The sequence below is a fragment of the Mytilus edulis genome, chromosome 8 (genome assembly GCF_963676685.1).
Source record: "Mytilus edulis chromosome 8, xbMytEdul2.2, whole genome shotgun sequence".
NCBI classification, from domain to species: Eukaryota; Metazoa; Mollusca; class Bivalvia; order Mytilida; family Mytilidae; genus Mytilus; species Mytilus edulis.
In genome coordinates this window covers 72,856,428-72,872,814 of record NC_092351.1, presented here as the reverse complement: position 1 = coordinate 72,872,814, position 16,387 = coordinate 72,856,428, and the positions used below count along the sequence as shown (strand labels likewise).

The 16,387-nt window shown below is 32.3% G+C and overlaps 1 protein-coding gene across 1 annotated transcript in view; it reads right to left on the bottom strand.

The window, feature by feature from the left end:
- Window positions 1–13,455, bottom strand: part of LOC139486229 (uncharacterized) — a 40,762-nt gene extending 27,307 nt beyond the window's left edge. Inside the window, exons 1-10 of the mRNA XM_071271018.1 lie at window positions 13,353–13,455; window positions 12,677–12,725; window positions 9,301–9,393; window positions 7,499–7,597; window positions 7,042–7,143; window positions 6,396–6,494; window positions 3,994–4,095; window positions 2,636–2,734; window positions 1,402–1,500; window positions 250–348 (exon numbers count right to left, since the gene is read on the bottom strand). Coding sequence (XP_071127119.1) covers window positions 250–348; window positions 1,402–1,500; window positions 2,636–2,734; window positions 3,994–4,095; window positions 6,396–6,494; window positions 7,042–7,143; window positions 7,499–7,597; window positions 9,301–9,393; window positions 12,677–12,712 — 828 coding nt within the window. The 5' untranslated portion in view covers window positions 12,713–12,725; window positions 13,353–13,455. The remainder of the gene's footprint in view (window positions 1–249; window positions 349–1,401; window positions 1,501–2,635; window positions 2,735–3,993; window positions 4,096–6,395; window positions 6,495–7,041; window positions 7,144–7,498; window positions 7,598–9,300; window positions 9,394–12,676; window positions 12,726–13,352) is intronic.
- Window positions 13,456–16,387: the final 2,932 nt, after the last annotated feature.

Here is a 16,387-nt window from a genome sequence, read left to right as displayed (position 1 = left end):
CAAACGAAATGTCATTTAAAAAAATATGGGTTTATGAACTCGTTTTCAAGTCAAATACGTTTGACTGATAAAAACCAGTCGAAAAATGCATTTTTTTGCCGATATGTCAGATTTTGAAGTTGCAAAAATAATATTTTACGTTAGCAACGTTTTTACCTCCCCTAAAACTGTATCGTATGCCCTTAAATAAATGATTTTAAGGAACATATATATAGTGTCATGACATAACCTCCTTAGCTAATTACTCACATCTGCATCCACTGCGTTTGGGTCTGCAGCATGGTCAAGGAGAACTAAAACTACATCCTTGTGTCTATTCCTTGCAGATAAATGTAATGCTGTGTTTCCCTACACAGTGATGATACAATTTAATATTCAAAAATGCAGTCATTTAATATGTACTTTTACTGCAATGCATTATCAAGCAAATGTGTTTTTACCCGATACTTAAATAATGCATTATATAAAAGTGCCTATTGTAATCAAACAAATTATTCAAATTACAAGATCAAATACGGCTAGATACAAACGAATGGAGATTATAAATAACAATTGAATAATAATAGTGCAAATCATGAAGCTCCTCAGATGGATGACGCCATACATATATGAGTTTTATTTGCGCCCCCATGGTGACTGCTTTGCTTATTTCTTTAATTCAAGGTTGCTACAGTATTTAACCGTGCACAGTTTACAACCAATTAAAAGACTGATATTCGCTACTAATTCTGTGAGTTGTAAATTGCAAGAACTACATACATTTCGGGGACTTTTAAAGCTGATTATGCAGTATTGGCTTTGCGCATTGGTGAAGGCCGTACGGTGACCTATATTTGTTAATTAATGTGTCATTTGGTTTCTTTTGGAGAGGTTTCTCATTGGCAATCATACCACATCTTCTTTTGGATACATGTAGTTCTGTATAGTAAATGTTTAATTGGTCAATAATGCTAAGAATATGATTTAATTCAGGTGTTTCATTCTCATGTAAAATTGATTGCATACCATTCTATCCGTTATGTCAAACTACGTTGTATTAAACGCTTATCAATAATATACATGATTTCGAAAATTACTTTATTTTGTTTTAGAGTTTTATTGTTTTGCACCCGTCTCGTTGACGTTTTGCCTCATTTCCTTTTATTCAGAATAATGTTTATGCCATTTCAAGTGCAAGATGTTAAGCTCCAATGTATATACCGCATTCAAAATAAGATCATACATCGATATCACCGAATTATCTAAGATTTGAATAGAATCCTTAATTCTAATTACTATCAGATATCACAGTGATTATGAAAATGAACAGCATTTAACTTTTCGTTTATAGAAATTTGCTTTTTCGTGTATCGAAAGTAAAGTTCGTTACATAAGATATTAGATTACACGACTAAATCTCACTTCTTCGTTTTTTGTATTTGGATCTGCAGCATGGTCAAGGAGGACAGTTACCACTTCCTTATGTCCAGTGCTTGATGACAAATGTAATGCTGTATTGCCCTATATTGTCGTGATAAAATTTGATATTATCAGATTATTACATGGCATTTTTTATATTGCATGTATTATCAGCCATTGGTGCAATATCAACCCAAGCACCAAGTGATAAAAGTTGAAGCATGTGAGAAACTTTTCATATCAGCCCAATTCGAAAAATATGGAACTTTCATAAATTTAATGGTTTTATCATACGGTAAAATTCATGTGTTATTTAGTCTAGATAAATGATAACTAAACATATTTCATTTCATATATAATATTAAATTCATGATAGGCAACTTTTTTCTAAACAGCGACAAGATTTATGTACAAGAAATAGTGTAAAAACGTTGTGAAAATATCTGAAAATTTCATGATGCTTTTCCCAATTTACTTTTTACACGAACTTCTATATACATGCTTTCAGTCATTCTTCCCACGCTTTAAAAGTTTTTTTTTGTATGCAGAAGTTGATAGCAAACCAATGATACCATTCCTAAAATGGTAGGCTTCTTTTAAAAATGATAATGATCCTGAAACCTTTGCTCGCAAGCTATTAAGGTAGATCATAAGTACATATTTTTTGAAACAGAATTTTCTTATAATTTGCCAAATTGAAGAATTTACTATGCTTTTATCAAAAATCTAATAAAAAGTATGGGTCACCGTACTATTTTTTAAGTTATGTCTCGCTAAAATTGCCAAAATTTGGTTAGTTTGTTCATGAAAAACCACGTCAGTGTGAATAAAAAAAAATTCTATGATATAGAATTTTGAAATAAATTGTGAGAAGATATGTTTCATAATATATTTTAAAAGAAAACATGGTGTCACCGAACTTGTTTTCTTGCTAGAAGTAAAAATAAAAAATAAAAATTCCTATTAGCCCAGTATAATATTTGTACTAAAAGAGTTATCTCCCTTACATGGCTCATTTGAAAAATATTATTTAAAAAAAAAAATGATATTTGTTCAAATATTTTCTGTAATACAATTAATTAACAAGATTTCTTTATATAAAAAAACAGTCTAACCATTGAATTCTAAATCCGTCTCCAAATTTGCAGATTTAGGCAAATAACTAGACCGATTTTGTACCGTGATTGTACAATCTAAGATGGCAGTATACCATGAATCTACCTTAAATTATACCTACATCTGAAGTAGCTGCATTCGAATCTGATCCTCTGCGGAGTAATTCACAAACAATGTCCATAATTCCATTTTGAGCTGCTAAATGGAGTGCTAAGCACCCCTGTATAATTATAAAATGATATAATAATTTGATTCTTTATGAATCTACCAAACACTGATTGTGATTCATTTGTCTTGTGTAAGGGGACGATATCAAAGTACGCACCTTGTATATGTATTACAATAGGTGTTAACGGTATACCAATTATAGACCAAACTACAACACCACAAATCGTTCAAAAACAATGGAGAAAGTCATCGGTACTTTACTGTCAAAAGCCTATCATTCAGTGGTTGTCGTTTGTTGTTATCTGGCATATTTGTTCTTTGATAATTGTTTTATCATATATCATACCATTTTTTTCGTTTAAATTTTTTAGCATTGTATCATATTGGTGTCTTATATGAGTAATTATATGGTATGGGTTGAGCTCATTGTACGATTACCTTTAGTGACTTGCGTCCAAATCATGTTGAATCGATAGTTATCTCATTGGCAATTATACTAAATCCTCAATGCTCTTCAATTTTGTACTTGTTTGGCTTTATAAATATTTTGATATGAGCGTCACTGGTGAGTCGTATGTAGACGACACGCGCGTTTGGCGTACTAAATTATGATACTGGTACCTGTGATAACTATTTACACCACTGGGTCGATGCCACTGCTAGTTGCCTTTTCGTCCCCGAGGGTATCACTAGTCCAGTAGTCAACACTTCGGTGTTGATATGAATATTCATTATGTGGACATTTTTTATAAATTTCCTGTTTAAAAAACTTTGAATTTTTCGAAAAATTAAGGATTTTCTTATCCCAGGCATTGATTACCTTAGCCGTATTCGGCACAACTATTTGGAATTTTGGATCCTCCATGCTCTTCAACTTTGTACTTGTTTGGCTTTATAAATATTTTGATATGAGCGTCACTGATGAGTCCTTTGTAGACGAAACGCGCGTCTGGCGTACTAAATTATAATTCTTGTACCTTTGATAACTATCAGCAACGCAAAAATCACTGAAGGACAAAAGTTGTAAAATATTTTTAAACAAAATCGCTGCGAGTCTTAGAGAAGGAAAATGAGGAAAAAGTTGCCATGGAACCATTACACGCCAAAAATCGCACAAAAACGGTCGATATAAGCATCAAAGAAAAAAAAAAGATTAGCATAACTCCAGATTTTGTTTGCTTTTCAATCAGAGATTTCCCACATTCACAATATTACACAATAGTAAAAGAAATTTCATACTGAATGAATATGTACCATTCTGAATTCCAATTTGGTTAAAAAATACGAATATACCCTAATGCATATACTAACATCTTTGTCTACATAATTCAACAAGTCTAAATCTTTGTCAAGCAGTACAGGAACTATTTCTATATGTCCATTGTCAGCTGCCCAATGAAGGACTGTTCTACCCTACAAAATAAATACATAAAATATATAAATAGAAAATTATATGTGGCGTCTGTAGAAATGTCAAAATGATGTATACCACAAAATAGATAATACAAAATCGAAAGAAATAAAGAAAACAAAGAAGTTTGAAATGTTTAGAAAGTAAAACAACAAAATTACAACAATTGAATGGATAAAAACTGTCATAAACTTAATTAGATACAGGCGTTTTCTTACGTAGAAAATGGAGGATTAAACCTGGTTTGATAGTTAGCAACCTTCCACTTGTATGAAAGTCGCATTATATTTGTTCGGATCAGTAACCTTTTTTCACATCAACCAAAATAATCTGCCAAAGTACTGGTCTGTACTCCTGTGTATCTGTCAAAATATGTTATAGGCGTGTGCTGCTCAAAACTGTTTTAAGATTTATCATCAGTTGGATAGAATAGGTGAAAGCTGCTATGGATTAACGTTTGAAATTTAATTTTAATAATGTTTGTTTATGATAATGCGTATGTAGTTTAAAATGTACATTGTGACTTGGATGGAGAGTTGTCTCATTGGCATTCATATCTAATAATCCTAGCTATATGTACTATTTCAGTTATTATTTACAAAAATAGTACATGTTCTTTAGAAACACAAATATATACAGAACTCTTTTGGGATTTTTATTAGAGGTAAATATTTTATTACACGGTGATCGTATCAATTATAAATAAATATTATCACATGTTAAAATCTTTTTGTATAGATTTGTATTACAAAAGTGGTTTAACAAGATTCATTCAAAGTTTGCTATTAGTAAATAACAATAGTTCATAAGATCATACGGTCAATTTAGCAAAGAAAGGCAATTGTAGCATACCGCTGTTCAATAAATCGAATTTTCTAAAACAAATTTTCTGTGTCATTCTGCTCTCTTGTAGAGAGTTGTCTCATTGGCAATCATACCACATCTCCTTTTTGTATACAATAATAAGAACTTTTCAAAGAAGAAACAAACATATCCTACATTATCTTACCTCCTATACATTTCGAGGAATCTGATTGGTTAAAAGCGTCCGTGTGCAAACCGTGTATATTTGATATTTGGTTAGAAGGGAGGCGGGGCTTATCTCATACACGATTAGAAGTGGAGTTATGTCCCTTTATATTCCATATTAGATAAGAAGGGGGCGGGGCTTATTTCCTACACGGTTAGTAATGGTGTTATGCCTCTTTATAAAAACAAAACAGTACTGAGAAAAAATCTTAAAAGGTCCAACAGACGAAGAAATTGATGATTACGATTGAAATAAATTCATAAAACACATTTAAACCTTACAAGTCGTTATTGTTGGCATCTGTTTTTGTAGGATCAATGGAAGTATTTTCTAAATGCTAACAGTATTGAAGACTTGCTCATTTTGAGAATCCCTAGTCTTAATTTCACACGTTCAGATAATCGGTAAGATAAATTCGTTACATAGTGTTCTAGTGACCTAATACGGTATATATAGGGTCAGTAAATTCGATCAATGGAAGTATTTTCTAAATGCTAACAGTATTGAAGACTTGCTCATTTTGAGAATCCCTAGTCTTAATTTCACACGTTCAGATAATCGGTAAGATAAATTCGTTACATAGTGTTCTAGTGACCTAATACGGTATATATAGGGTCAGTAAATTCGATCAATGGAAGTATTTTCTAAATGCTAACAGTATTGAAGACTTGCTCATTTTGAGAATCCCTAGTCTTAATTTCACACGTTCAGATAATCGGTAAGATAAATTCGCTACATAGTGTGCTAGTGACGTAATACGGTATATATGGGGTCAGTAAATTCCATATGGAATTTACTGACCCTATATATACCGTATTAGGTCACTAGAACACTATGTAACTAATAATATTTTAGATAACAACAAATGAATACAATATAAACAAATAGAATAAATTTTAGTTCTGTTCACTTTTTCTGACATATTTTAGGAAAGTTAAAACGGAGTCCAACTGTACAGGTGTTTAATAAAAGACAATTTACCAATTTGGAAAGATAGTTGTAATTTGCTAAGTTTTACGCTGTAAAAAATATTATTCAATAATATGAGCTCGCTTTTATTTTGACCAATATACCAATTTTGCCTTATTCGTCGTAACCTCAATGGAGTACCCTCAATGGCGAAAGAGTCTAAACATTCTAAAATTTAATATGAGATTTATAAATTTTATCAAAGATTTATCATTAAAAAATGAATCATTTATGTATTCAGCTTATCTTTTATCCATTCTATCAAGTACAATTTATTTCTGATAGATATCAAATGATACTTACATAGTCTGTCACTCTGTGAAGATCACAATTGTTGTCAAGTAGTTCAGACACAATCTCCGCTTGTCCATTTTCAACTGCACAGTGGAGTACAGACACGCCCTGTCAATAATCAGTATAATTGTAATTATATGAACATACACATATAACATCTATGAATAAATGCCAGACAGCCAGTGATGGCCATGAACATAAAAAATAACTAAAGACAAAAAAGATATTAAAACATAAAATCACAGTATGAGAACCCGCTAAAAATATTGTAAGCACGTCTTTTTTTGCTTGGTTAGCAGTTTTCTACTCAGAAAGTTAAATTGAAATCAGTTATAAAGAGATAAAATTGAGAATGGAAATGGGGAATGTGTCAAAGAGACAACAACCCGACCAAATAAAAAACAACAGCAGAGGGTCACCAACAGGGGCGTCTTTCATTTTAGAAATACCCTTTACAATCTTGAAAAGGGTTCTCTGAAGCCTCCTGACTTCTAAATGAGTTTGTTTTTGTATATTGTGATTCTACAATACACACGAAACCACGGTCACGTCCATAGTGTGATGTTTATCTACAAATTAGAGCATCACATTTATAGAACATTAAAAAAAGTTAACAAATCCATCAGGATTAAAATTTTGTGTTTCCAATACTTACATGTGTGCGTGTTACTTTGTTTGGGTCAAGTCCTCTACCAAGAAGATCAGAAACAAGTTCTTTATGTCCATATAAGGCAGCAATATGAAGGATTGTCCAGCCCTGTGTTGACGATAATACAATATATGAAATTGTTAACATACTAGTGATAACTTTAAATAGTTTATTTACTAGACTAATAACTCATGCATCTATTAATGGACTGTTTGTCTTAAGATAAATGTGTGTCTGATGCAGGCGCTCTAGGAGACTCATATCCTGAAGATCCATGAAACTGCATTATTATGTATATAACAATAGTGTGATGTTTATTTTTTGCAATTTTTTATTTTCTCTTGTTTGCGGCCTTCTTCGTCTTTTTTCCTCATTTTTTGTTTTTTGCCATGGTATTGTACTTTTTTCAGTTGTTGAAAGACACTCTGATATTTCCCTCTTTTTACATAGACACAGTACTTACATCTAGTGTTAATGCATTTAAGTTGAAGCCATTGTCAAGTAAAATTGAAACGATGTCCCTGTGTCCATAAGCAGATGCATAATGAAGTGCAGTCAAGTTCTGCAAAAAAGATCATTCACATAAACACCTTTATCAATATGTTATAAAAAGGCTAAAACATGACTTTTATTACATGCGGTGTAGAAAATAAGTATGTTATGTAGAATACTGTCTGTAAGACAAATTTGCCATTCCTATTCTGTAGGTTTCATTGTGGTGGTAGTTTTTTGTTACCGAAACCAAGCAGTGAAGTTAATAGAAACTAACTAAACTATGACTTCTTATTCCTTTTTCACCATTTCTGTAAGCTATTTCCTCCTTTCACGTCTGGTGAACTGAACAAAGAGCTTGGAATATATATGATTTTATTTTGTTATCATTAGGTGTCAGACCACCAATTACTCCGTCTAATTTAGAACGTATGTACTCTGACACAAAATAGTGCATTTGATGTCAGTGTTTACTTAAACTAACCAACAAATTTGCAGAAATGAAACTTTTGGTGAAAGAGATAATTAAGACCATTTTGATTCAAAATTAACTTTTTTATGAGTCTGCATTAAAAATTCATCGCTCCATAGTATACTAATTAAACATTTCCAGTGGTTATTTTTGGAGTAACTCTTTCCGAATGTAAGTTTTTCTTATAAGATTTTAAAGGTATGTTGAAAATTTGCATGCAGAAAGCTGACACAGGTATAATTCAGGACACACCTATAAGTTTAAACTTAAGGTAAAATATCAAGTAAGCTGTGAAAAATGCAAAATTAGGCTAATCAGATAGAGATTTTTAATTGGTGATCTGACACCTCATTAGATTAATGCGTCCGTTGTTCAATAGTCAGTACGCGAATAGTGACTACAATTAGCCGTATTTGGCAAACCTTTTTGGAATTTTGGATCGTCAATGCTCTTCAACTTTGTACTTGTTTGGCTTTATAAATATTTTGATATGAGCGTCACTGATTATGAGTCTTATGAAGACGAGGCGCGCGTCTGGCGTACTAAATTATAGTCCTGGTGCCTTTAATGGCTATTTACACCTCTGGGTCGATGTCACTACTGGTGTCTGTCTCGTTCCCGAGGGTAACACCACAGGCGCGGATCCAGAGGGGGGTTCCGGGGGTTGGAACCCCCCTTTTTTGGACGATCAATGCATTTGAATGGGGACATGTAATTGGAACTCCCCCTTTCTCCTGGGTTAGGAACCCTCCCTTTTTAAAATGGCTGGATCCACCCCTGCACCAACCCAGTAGTCATGACACAACTTTTTTGAATTTTGAACCTTAATGCTCTTCAACTTTGTACTTGTTTGGATTTATGAATATTTTGATATGAGAATCACTGATGAGTCTTATGTAGACGAGGCGCGCGTCTGGCTTACTAAATTATAGTCCTGGTGCCTCTGACGCCTACTGTTACAGGAAAGTATTGGGTTGTTTGTGTATGTCTGTAATATATGTTTACACAGTTGTAGTTTACAATCAATTCTTTTTAGGTTGCTTCCCCAATGTTGTCAAGTGGGCGGTTTAGCTAGATATAAAACCAGGTTCAACTCGATCACCATTTTCGTATTGATGCTTTTATCATTCAAGTCAGGACCGTGTGACAGTTGTTTTCTATTCGTTTCGTAAGCTGATATGACTCAAGTTTTCTTGAAAACGTTAATCAAATGCATTGTGCGGGTTTTTTGATAGTGCAATGTTAGTTTTATATAAAATTAATCTTACTTTGTTTTTTCAATGGATGAAAATTAAACTTACATCGGATTGGTCAACATAATTAAGCAGTGCTCCTTTCTGGAGGCATTTTTTCACTGCGTCTAGGTTACCACTCTTCACAGCCTCAATCAGCTCCTTTATTTATATAAAAAAGAGCAAATATATTTTAATTATAAATAAACCAAAACGTAATTGACAAAACTTCTTCAAATTTTAACATTCATTTGAATGTGTGATTGCTTGTATGAAATTGCATGCTAATGAAACTTGTCGTTATATTAAAAAAAAAGATTAACATCTTCATCATCTGATTATAAAAATTTTGCAATAATATGAGCAACACGTCGTTTGCCACATGTGGAGCAGAATCTGTCTACCATTTCTGAGCACATGAGATCACCCCAGTTTTTGGTCGGGTTGGTGTTGCTTTGTCTCAAGTTTTCTATGTTGTGTCTTGTATGTTTTGTCTGTTTGTCTTTTTCTTATTCAGCTTGGTGTTGTCTGTATGTTTTCGATCTATGAGTTTGAAAGTTCCTCTGGTATCTTTAATCCCTCTTTTGTTTAAAAGATATACTTTGCTTATATGGATACACAGGTACATCATGCAAGTTTTGCCAAACAACGTATAAGTTTGTTCTGTCTTCCCAAATAGATTTTTCGAATTGTGAAATCAAAATAGTTTTCAAATAAAATTTTGAACATCTGATTACTGTTGAATCATATTTATTCGTTGGATTCTAGTTTTCGCGGGTTTCGTTGGTACGTAAAGCACGAATTAAAATGATAAACGACACACATTTTTATCCGGTTGTATGCAGACTATTTAGCAAAACCACAAAATCAACTATCCACGAAAAGGTAACTTTTCCGCAATCCACTAAATTTGGTACCTACGAAAATAAATGAATCCACAGTATAATCTTTTTGAAAAGTCGTGAGATTCTTACAAAATAACGAAGACAACAACAATAACAATTAAACGATAATGTTTTGAAGTCGATGACTTGAATGATAGTGTTACATATAACGTATAAGGCTTGAACATTTTTTCGGAAACTTGTCTGTAATCGAAGACTGTGTTTAAACCCAACATGTTTGAATTAAATAAGGTATCGAAATAAAACAGCCTTTCTCATAACTTGGCGTCCGTCGTCCGGCGTCCGGCGTCGTGTGTTATCTTTTACAAAAATCTTCTCTTCTAAAACTACCGGGCCAAATTTAACTAATCTTGGCCATAATCATCATTAGGGTATCTAGTTTAAAAAATGTGTCCTATGACCCGGCCAGCTAACCAAGATGGCCGCCATGGCTAAAATAGAACATAGGGGTAAAATGTAGATTTTGGCTTATAACTCTGAGACCAAAGCATTTAGAGCAAATCTAAAATGGGGTAATATTGGTTAGTCAACATCTATCTGCACTGAAATTTTTAGATGAATCGGACAACCGATTGATGGGTTGCTCCCCTTGAATTGGTAATTTTAAAGAAATTTTGCCGTTTTTTGGTTATTATCTTGAATATTATTATAGATAGAGATAAACTGTGAGCAGCAATAATGTACAGCAAAGTAGTATCTACAAATAAGTCAAACATGACCATAAGGTCAATTGACCCCTTAAGGAGTTATTGCCCTTTATACTCAATTTTAACTATTTTCGTAAATTTTGTATTTTTTGGTAAATGTTTACCATATGCTTTTCTCTTTAACTACTGGACAAAGTGCATTATAGATAGATATATTGTTAACAGCAAGAGTGTTCAGTATAGTAATATCTACAAACACATGACCATCACCAAAACACATTTTTGTCATGAATCCATCTTTGTCATTTGTTTAATATGCACATAGACCAAGGTAGGCGACACAGGCTCTTTAGAGTCTATAGTTCTAACTCATAGCGCTATTCACTTTGGATTTCATAAGCATTTGTCACTCATCGTATGTTTAAAATGAACTCGAAAAAAGAAATTTATCGAAATTGTAACTTTTATCAAATGAGGAGAAGATTGTTACTTACCAGGCCTGGGGCCATTACATTGCAATGTAATGCATTACATTACAATTACTTTGTGATTCTTCCATTACAATTACAATTACAATTACATTTTTTCTCACATGTAATGCATTACATTACAATTACTTTGCCTATGTAATGCATTACATTACACATTACTTTTTCAATATAAAAACTAAAAACATTTCAAAAATGATAAATATTACAGGGGTATATGTAGATATATATACAGTGTTAGTGACATAGACTTCAAATACTGGTTAATCAATATGTCCATTGAACTTTATCATCATAAGAGGTTCAAAAGTGGTGTCATTAAGAGAACAGCGATCAGTTCTGTACACCTTTCTGGCAATACTAAAAAGCCTTTCTACAGCAGCTGATGTGTGTGAAATGGCTAACTACTTGATAGCTGTATTAGCCAAAGAAGAAAGGCACACTGAATTTGACTTCCATCATTCCAGTGCATTGATTGAACTGTCTTCACATGGCTCAGACATGTACTGCACCATACCTGTGTCTATACTCTTTGATGGAGTAGTAGGAGGCATGAAACTGGAAAAGTCACTTTTAAGTTTCTTAGGTGGTGGTAAAAAATAATTAAATTATCATATAATTTTGTTTCTAACATTGATCACTTAATCATTAAGACATCATTAAGGGATTTTAAAGGAATATAATAAATGTGTCATTAAAGGATTATCTTTTAAAATGCCCAAGGGCTCTGTGAGGACAAACATAAGTTGAGAAGATTTGATTGCAATAAAAACATTTTGATATTAATTAGGTGAAATAACAACACAGACAGGACCCAAACCACAGTTTGATTTAAAAATGTTGTTTGACATATTCAATCTTTCACTGAAATACATGTAAGGTGTGTATAGAATTATGAAAATTTCATCTTCATATTTTTTCCATTCATCTATATAGTTTTGTTTGATAAATTTTTATAACATTTTTCATTGAACACCAAACCACCAAACACCAAAATATTCCTAATATCATTTTAAACAAATATCAGAAACCAAGATCAAGACTTGATAATTTTCACCATTTTATGTTTATTACCTTAATGTGTGTTTTAAAGATTGATCTAATGTATTTAATACAGTAATTAACTGTGACAAAAATTTTATTCCATACTTTCTTTTCTTTTTGTTAACATTTTATTTTTATTATACAATATTCTTCAATTTTATGTATTTTACCAATTTGTAATGAAAAGTAATGTACTGTAATTGAGGCATTACATCAATTTTTAACTTAAGTAATCATTACATTACATGTAATTGTAATGCAGAAAATGTGCATTACAAATTACTTTGCATTACATCCAAAAAATGTAATATTACAATGCATTACAATTACAAATTACCATTACCCCAGGCCTGTTACTTACACTATTTAAACTCTCAACATCTGCGTCAACATCCATATAAATAGGCTAACTGTAATAAAAAGCAAAAATATACGAAGTTAAAATTGAAATTAAAGTTGGTTCTGAAATTATCTAAATGAAAAGTCAGTTGGAACGTAATTAATTTAAGTCTGTATCATCACGACACCTGATGATGGGCAGGAATGAGCTCTCATTCTGTGTTCATGTATAACTGCCCTTGTGTTGTATTTGATGTATTACTACCTATTAGACGTATGCCCAAATGTTCTTTCGCAATTTATATTGCCTTCAAAATTGTTGATATTAAATAAAGACAACAGTAGTATACCGCTATTCGAAATTCATAAATCGATAGAGAAAAACAAATCCGGGTTACATACAAAAACTGAGGGAAATGCATTAAATATAAGAGAACTACGACAGAACAGAAACACAACATTAACATGTAACACACACAGAAACAAACTATAATATAACAATGGCCATTTCCCTGACTTGGTACAGGGCATTTTAGAATTATAATTCAGGCCAAAACAGCAAGCCTCGGACCAAAAACAAGGCCAATACAGAAATATTCACGTAATATCAAAGTTCTTCATTTAACTACTTCCAATACATTTTACTTTAGAAATGAGACATTTTTTTTTTTATTATTATCATTCCAATTAAAGCTTACCATAATCTGTTCTTAAGCATTAGTAATTTATCCTAAACACGCCTTTGATTTGAATGTTTTGTTTTTACAAAAATGGCAATCTTTTTTTTTTATATCACAAACGACAATGTCGTCAAGTATATCCTTCCTGGTTTATTAGATTTCCAATATGTGTTGGCGTATCAACTTTAAATATTAAGTTTTGACATAATAAATAGATAAACAATATAACTTAAATTCAAATATATATACACAATCATTCAACTACATACAGCAAATAGTCCAGTGTTTCTTGTACTCAGTTCTAATGACTTTTTGATGTAAGACCCTAATTTATTTACTTGTAATGATGTTGATGGATTGAGTATAAAAAATCAACTTTTCTTCATCAGATAAATTTTTAACTGAAAAGTTTAACTCCAAATTGTATAAAAAAAAATCTCACATTTGTGTGTATTACGTAATAACATCTAAACGAATATTATAAAGTTTAATATGAGAGGAATACATATTACTTTAATATTTAACAAGAATGTGTCCATAGTACACGGATGCCCCAATCCCACTATCATTTTTTATGTTCAGTGGACCGTGAAATTGGGGTCAAAACTTTAATTTGGAATTAAACAAGTTGATGTAACTTTAACTTCATCAAAAACTACCTTGACCAAAAACTTTAACCTGAACTTTGCACTATCATTTTCTATGTTCAGTGGACCATGAAATTGGGGTCAAAACTATAATTTGGCATTAAAATTAGAAAGATCATATCATGGGGAACATGTGTATTAAGTTTCAAGTTGATTGGACTTCAGCTTCATCAAAAACTACCTCGACCAAAAACTTTAACCGGACGGACGGACGGACGAACGGAGGCACAGACCAGAAAACATAATGCCCCTCTACTATCGTAGGTGGGGCATAAAAACGGATCATCATTAACTGCCAACAGAACAGGGGTGTAGACTAAGAGAGCGATAAGTACTGAGTAATAGGCGAGGGCATTTTCGCTGTCGCAGTCAATCCCACTGTCCTACAGGCAGTCTTTGAATCACGATAATGACCAGTTCTTTAATGACTATTATGTTTATTTCATTGAGGAACCATGTTTTTGAATATACACATACATAAATGCTAAATGTTCAAAGCAAACTCGACTTATTTCTATAGGAAAGATAGAAGACCAGTCATAGTGATAACTTTAAGTCACTGTCATTCATTTAAGTGCAATTTTTCAGTATAGGAATACAAATAAAGTTTCTATAATTCATAATTCCCGAGAAAATATTATGGTTATTAAAGAATTCAACGACTTCAATATAAAATTGAAAAGAAAATAAATTTTAATCATAGGGACATCTCTTAGACAGAGAAACCACGCCCCACCGGCCATTAACATTGAAACATCTGTTAACGACCAGTTTTCTGGACCGATGGAAATTATTACTGAAGAATAAAGAATATCGTGTGGCCTCTTGTTATCCAATAAGAGAAGCTAATTCTAAACCGATATTAAATAAATATTTAAATTACATTAGTTATAAAATAAGTCAACTATATACTAGATTTCAAGAAGAAGAAAAGCAAATATAAGCCACGTTAAAACCCTCATTCATTAAAAAAAACTTTTACCGTACAGTTAGCAATAAACGGTTCTGCATGAACAATTAAAAAAGAAATTCAAACGAGAACACTTACCATGCTTACGGCAGAATGTAAACAATATAATTTACGAAATACCATTATGACAGACATAAATCAATGACAACCACTTATCAAGTGCATGCTATTGGCCACCGGGGTGCGTATTTGGGTGGTCTCAACATGGATTTATGGATACAGATGTGCAGCTGGGATTCCAACCCCCCTTCATACATGTATATTGTAGTCTTGTGAAATCCTGACCAATAAACATATTTCAAGGAAAAATCATAACCCATTTATATATTCCTCATTTATCCCATATTTATTTCTTTTAAATCCTGACTTGAATTTAAACGATAAAACAACATTTATACAAAAATCTAATCAAGAGATGAAAATTATTGAACAATTGACATATTACTTTGGTGAAATCGCAACCCATTGATGTATTTGATGTGTCAAAAAAAAAAGACCCATTCCAGCGACACATCTGTATATACCTTTATATAATTTAATTTTGGATGTAACGCGTCTTCTGATTGGCTGACGTTATTTTGTTATGAGCCCATAGACATAATTTAGTCAGGTGACCGTGACGTCATCAACGTTTTTTCATGGTTTTCTACGGTTTAAAATGGAATTTAAAATTAAATTATAAGAAATGACTGTAATATTTTTTCTGTCTATTCGAAATAACATAAAAAATGTGGTGCACACTGTTAAATAACCCGCTACGCGCGTTATTCAGTGTGCACCAAACTTTTTATGTTATTTCGAATAGACAGAAAAAATATAACAGTCATTCCTTAAGTAGAATAAGACCCCCACCCCGTCCTTCTGGCTAAGGACAGACCGAGAATGTGGTAGATTCAAGAATGCTTATGAGTGGTCAACCCTCTTCCTAACCTAGAACAGAGATGCTACAGCACAAAATACGAACACGTTGTAAAAAACCGGTTTAAGAATGGATTAACTCACACAATCGGTACGATGCACACAAAAAAATAACCCAACTAACACATAAGTAATAGGTACAAACATCGGTATAACAGTACTCGCTGTTACTGGTAGCTAATACGAAACGATTACAACAAATAGTTAAACCATATTTTCCAAGACTATGGTACTGTACTATCTATAATAAATACATTTAAAACGGATTTAGTGTGAGAAAGTCATATGAAATCATTGAAGAAACGCAATGTCATAATATAATAACACAACGGTATCACTTGGATGTAAGATCATGAATATTCATAACTTGGAATTCATACGGTATGTGTTTTTTTCCTGTTTTGTATCAATCTGAGGTGTTGATCCCTTTTCAGCTGATATTTATTGTTGTACTCTTACACCACTATCCGTAATAAGTGGGGGGAATGGCACTGCACCACCACATTCTTAATGCGCAT